General features: G+C 36.0%; 1 protein-coding gene across 1 annotated transcript in view; it reads left to right on the top strand.

Annotated features, from left to right (window-relative positions):
* SLC16A7 (solute carrier family 16 member 7) overlaps positions 1-5,363 on the top strand; it is a gene marked incomplete at its 3' end in the record, with an annotated part of 41,344 nt that extends 35,981 nt beyond the window's left edge. Inside the window, exons 3-4 of the mRNA XM_084254822.1 lie at positions 2,251-3,069; positions 5,092-5,363. Coding sequence (XP_084110948.1) covers positions 2,251-3,069; positions 5,092-5,363 — 1,091 coding nt within the window. The remainder of the gene's footprint in view (positions 1-2,250; positions 3,070-5,091) is intronic.
* Positions 5,364-6,000: the final 637 nt, after the last annotated feature.

The raw sequence follows: 6,000 nt of genomic DNA on the forward strand, positions 1-6,000 counted from the left end.
ATACTTTTAAAGGATATCCCGTCATTTGATTATAGCTGTTTCTCATGTAATAGCGTCCAATTGGCCTGAATACGTGCATTTAGAAAATTCTGTTTTTATTAATCTCACCTGCCATTGAATTAAACAATTCTACATTCACAATTTTTAGAAAAATAGACTTCAGCATATAAAGAAATTCAGTCTTTCTCTTACATCCATAAATATATTTCCCTTTTATAATCATGTTAGATTTGTCTAAACTTGCATGTATGTACCATTTGATGGGAAAAATATATGTAGATGTAGTAAAACCTACAATAATAGTGATGTTAAGGTATTTCTCTTTACAGTGTACCTCCAACTGTCTTCCTTTTGTGATGGCAAAATTACTGTTCGAAATTGCAAACAGGAATCTTACAGCTAACAATTGCCATGGTGGAGGGCATGCCCTTTCCTGTGTAGAGACATACTAAATATGGGACTATAGAATTCAGCTGGACCTACTAGATGTGTTAGGGAAAAGATGATTTTGGCATTACTGTGCCACAGATGTCGACAGCAGTATGTTATTCTAACTTCGACTCCATTGGTTTAGGTCTTGTAGGCTTTGGGACTATTGAGTTGAACATTCAATGCAACTACTGGGGATTTATCTGAAATCATTGTCAGCCAGTATGCCTCGGGTTTTGGAAATCAGACAGTCCAGCTTCACACCTGACTCAGCACTCGTGGCTCTGGGGTCAGGGATGGCTGAACCTCTTAGTGACCTTGTCTTTACAACAGAGGGAGAACTTTCTTTTGCAGCTGTTGGAATGATAAATGTAAAAAAAAAAAAAAAAACATATGGTACTTTACAAAGTGTCCAGCATTTGTTGTTTTTTTTTTCAAATAAGTATTAGTAAATAATGATAATTGCAGTATCATTTGTAAGATATTAATCTTACAGTTCTAGAATTTACTTGACTTTGGTAAACCATCCTTTTATTGTTGTTGAAGGAATAGAGTTCACATAGTCTAAATATTTTTTCCCATTGTACATATAGTGAAGTAGTTGAGACATTTAAATCTTTTCATTTCAGGTTTTTTTTTTGTTTTTTTTTTTTTGGTCATGCTGGTGTAGGAAATAAATGTCAACTGTCTCCTAAGGAGAACATGAATTAATAGTTGAAGGCAAAATTCAGGGGAACAAAATGGGGGTGGAGGGAGGCAAGGGATGGCATAAGATAAAAAAATTTTAATTTTGAAACACAACGTCTGGGTTTTAATTTGAGTTCCTCCACTTATAAGTCTCTTGACCAGTTTTATTATTTATATACTGGATCTACTTGCAGCTAATCTATCTATTTTACTGGTAAGGCTGAGATAGGGTGAGAGAACATGCCGCCCTGTTATTCTTCAAAGCATCTTGCTTCCTTTGTGTCATCTTTTAAGGACCTACCTGCTCACAGACAGTGTTCGTATTGAAGGTTTTGAGTATGTGTACTCAGAATTGAATGTCCAAGAATTTATATATTTAGCCACGTTGCAATGCTGTTTCAATATATGTAAATTAGCAGATGCAAAATTGTAAAATAAAAGCATTTTATAATACTAAATATAGAAAAATGTCTAGGTTAAGTAGAAAGAGAGGTAGCTGATATAAATCAACTTTAGGTACTATTAAAACAACCTTATTTATTACTATTGATGAATTGTACCTTGGCAAGATTTCAGAAGTAATTCATTTCTTAAAGGTGGTGCTTAAGCTCTGCCAAGGAGTTCCCTAGAGAGCAAGAGTTTTTGACTCCTAAAAATAGGCTTTAATCCCTAAAATAGGAGTGTTTTTCTAGCAAAACGATGCATTTATTTTTTAGTTAGTATACATGTGCATCTGTATTCGTGAACGATTGAATGTGAGGTATCTAGAGTATGAAATTACATGTTTATTGCTCTTTTTTACTGCTTGCATGGTTTTGAAAGAAATATCCGGGGACATATAAGGTTTTTTAGAAATGACAGTCTTTTTGATCTATTCACATTCCTTCACTCTAAATATATAGTGGAATGTGTGATGTGTGTGTATCTGTGGAATTCAGTGATTGTGATTAAAAATTAATCATTTTGTCCTAGATTCAATCATTGAAACATCAGTAGAAGTTCTTGGTTTTCTGTTGTGCTTTCACATGAGAGGAAATGAAACTGTTATGGATATTGTGTCCCATTCCAAGGGTGGTTTCTTTTGTGAGTCGCCTACTGTATCTGTTTTTCTTCTTTTTGTTTTCTTCTTTTTAGGTTTGGGCCTGGCCTTCAACCTGCAACCAGCCTTAACCATCATCGGCAAATACTTCTACAGGAGACGGCCTGTGGCTAATGGATTGGCCATGGCAGGAAGCCCTGTTTTTTTGAGTACATTGGCTCCTTTCAATCAGTACCTTTTGAATACTTTTGGCTGGCAAGGGAGCTTTTTGATTCTGGGAGGCATACTGTTGAATGCCTGTGTGGCCGGGGCCCTCATGAGACCAATTGGCCCCAGACAGACTGCTTCCAAGTCTAAAATTAAGCTTGACGTAGCATCAGATGATGCAGATGTGAAGAAAAGCCATAAGAAGATGTCGCTCTATCAGAAAGTCAATAAGTATTTAGATTTCTCCCTTTTTAAGCACAGGGGCTTTCTGATCTACCTATCAGGAAATGTTATCATGTTCTTTGGGTTTTTTGCCCCCATTATATTCTTAGCTCCATATGCTAAGGACAAAGGCATTGATGAATATTCTGCAGCCTTCTTGCTGTCTGTTATGGCTTTTGTAGATATGTTTGCCAGGCCTTCTGTGGGATTAATTGCAAACTCCAAATTTATCCGGCCCCGAATCCAGTACTTCTTCAGTCTTGCGATCATGTTCAATGGATTGTGTCATCTCCTGTGTCCTTTGGCACACGACTACACGACACTTGTGTTATATGCCGTATTTTTTGGGCTTGGCTTTGGGAGTGTTAGCAGTGTCCTTTTTGAAACTCTCATGGACCTCGTTGGCGCTGCAAGGTTCTCCAGTGCGGTGGGACTCGTCACCATTGTGGAGTGTGGTCCTGTTCTTCTTGGTCCTCCCCTGGCTGGTAAGAATATTGCTCATCTGGGAAAGCAACATGCATAAAATTACTATCTACTAACTCTTATTTCTTGGTAGTGCATAATGTGATTTGTGATAGTAAATCTAGAATAGCTCTAGCGACTAGGGGATGTTAAGTCTCAGTTTTATCGTGAATTTTAAAATTTCACAGTTGATTTTATTTTATTTTTTTAAGATTTATTTATTTATGCATACAAGAGCTGGGGTACAGGTCAGAGATGCTGTGGGGGCTGGGGGTGAGAGGACTCATCAGAGACAGAGTGGGGAACAGAAAAGGCAGATTGACTGAAGTACACTGCTGAGGGGAGCAGCTGGGCGAGTCAGGAGAGGTCTGCTGCGCCATGTGGGTTGCTTGCTGGCCGGTGGGGAATTGAACTCGTGCTGCAGAGGCTGCGGACAGCTTCATAGATTGCGTCTTAACCCCTTGTGCCATCAGGGAGGCCCTCACGGTTGATTTTAGACCTAAGTGTGTTTCAGGGTCTGGGTCTGTGAACTTAGAATTTAGGTCAGCTGGATAATCAGTAACATAGTGATTTTCAGGTTTTGTCCATATCAGTTGTTTTATGCTTTGAAAGATGTATCCCAAAACTAAAATGTCATTTCTTTATGCTGGCATTGGTGAGTAGATTTCTGTTGCAATTAAAATGAGTCAAAAATTAAAAATAATGCTCTTAAGCAGTAAGACTCTGTTTTATCATTGGAGTGTCTTGGTTATATTGATAGGGTGCTTGTTACAAGTCAAGGAAGAATGCTTTTGTAGTATCACTGGTAAGAATATATGAATATACTTATATATACATGTATAGGAAATGCAGAAATGAAGGGAAATTCATTGGGAATCACTTTTGATCAGGACTTATATTCCGTATTTATAAACCATAAAGATTACTTTTAGATTTTAAAATCAGAAATAGGCTCAACGTTTCCTATAAGGACCAAGGACAAAGATAACATAAAGGTTAATTTTTGAAGTGAAGTCTTTATTTAGCGATAGATTAAATGTTATAAATACGAAACAAATATTATATTTAATGTTATACATATTACGTACCATTTGTGAACCTCCTTTGCATAACCCCCTGTATATTGGTTTGGTTGAAACAGAACTTGGGTATTCTTTGAGCCTCCTGGCCTGCCCCCTGGTGGCCAAAGCAACTGCTGGACTAAATATCCATTTTTTTCAAATATTTAAATCAAGTTTTATATTCCTATTGGACATCAAGGAACCATCTTGAAAATGGGAAAATGCATGTTTAATTTGTTAATATTGAGGCATTATTGGTCTTTTGCTTTTCTCTTCTTCACTTGTTCAGAAATTAGTGGTGTGGTCCATCAGTGTTGTCCAAGAAGTTTGTTTAAAACTGTTTTGTAGAGTAGTTAAGAATATGAAGTTCAGACATACCTGGATTAGAGTCCAGATTCTGCCACTTACTAGCTATATAACCATGGCCACATTACTTCCCAGGGTTCTTATAAGAATAAAGTGAGATACTGTAAATCAAGGACTAGACTATGTCCTTGATTTAGCTGCGGGTACTTCATAAAAGTCTTTGTTTTTCCTAAGGAATGTAATTTTCCCCTCTTTATTGAAAAGATAGGAAGCAAGAAAAGGAATAAACAATCCCTATATATATATATATCATAAGTAAATAGGTTGATAAATATATAATATGTACAGACATTAAAATGTGCCTTACAGATGTGTTTTTGAACATATACACACGTATGTACCCAGTTTATGTTGGTTGTACATCTTTTGTGTATACATTTTTATCAAGGTAAATAATTTTTAATAAATGAAACATACTGGTAATATAACGCTGTGTGTACCTATGTATGTTTTTACTATAAATATATGGAATTCTTAATCTAAGTTTTCTTTGTAAAATGTCCTTTAATATTAAAAAAGCAATAAGTATGCATTTGGGGAAGAACTTATTTTAAAAGTTTATCATTTTATGATAAACTATTAATTATGCTAACTTAAAATATGTTCTTTGTCTTTAAGGTCAGTTGGTGGATAAAACTGGAGAATATAAATACATGTATATGGCCTGTGGCGCTGTTGTGGTTCTAGCGAGTGTGTGGCTGCTCATTGGTAATGCTATAAACTATAGATTGCTTGCGAAGGAAAAGAAGTTGGAAGAAGCAAAAAAGGAGAAGACGCACAGTCCTGATTCCACAGAATCTGAACCATTGAACAAAAGTAAACATTGCGAAGTTAGTATCAAAAGTTCGAGAGAAGGGGCCGCTCCTTCAGAAAGAGAGACTAATATCTAAAAAAAATCACATCTCTGGTTTCAGTGTTTATGACTTTGCTAGGACTTTTCCCCCCAAATATCATTTTTTTTATTGTTGTAGTGAGTCATAATTAAGGATGGAGATGATATTTTTCTTAATGGCAAATTTTAATGAAGTCTTTTTAAAATTTTATTTGGTTCCTTAAATTTGAGATTCTACATAGAGCCAATCTGTGCAATGGGTTTAATTAAGTGCATGACTCTGATCGTGGTGGCTGAATAATTTTAAAGTCTTCTAGAGACTTTCAGGCTTGGTTATAGAGATGTGAGTTCCAATCCCGGTATAAGCAGTGAGTAGGAGGATGTTTAATCTCATAAAGTGACCCGTCTCCACATATCATTTTTCTTTTTGACACTAAAGTATCAAATTGAAGGAAAATGAGTTTTTTCCCTCTTGTGTGCGTACATATGTACTCCATTCTCTCTCTCGCTCACACACACTCACACAATTATGCACACACTCATAGAGTGTCTGGAGGAAAAAAAGAAGACGAGTTCAAAGGGGATATTATCATTGCAATTTTTCAAATAAAAGAAAAACCCACAGAATAAAAATAAATGTATTGTATCTGCATTGTGCTTTACCATGTGGATCGTAAAATCCGACAAGAACATGG

Source organism: Talpa europaea (genome assembly GCF_964194135.1).
Source record: "Talpa europaea genome assembly, chromosome: 15".
Taxonomy (NCBI): domain Eukaryota; kingdom Metazoa; phylum Chordata; class Mammalia; order Eulipotyphla; family Talpidae; genus Talpa; species Talpa europaea.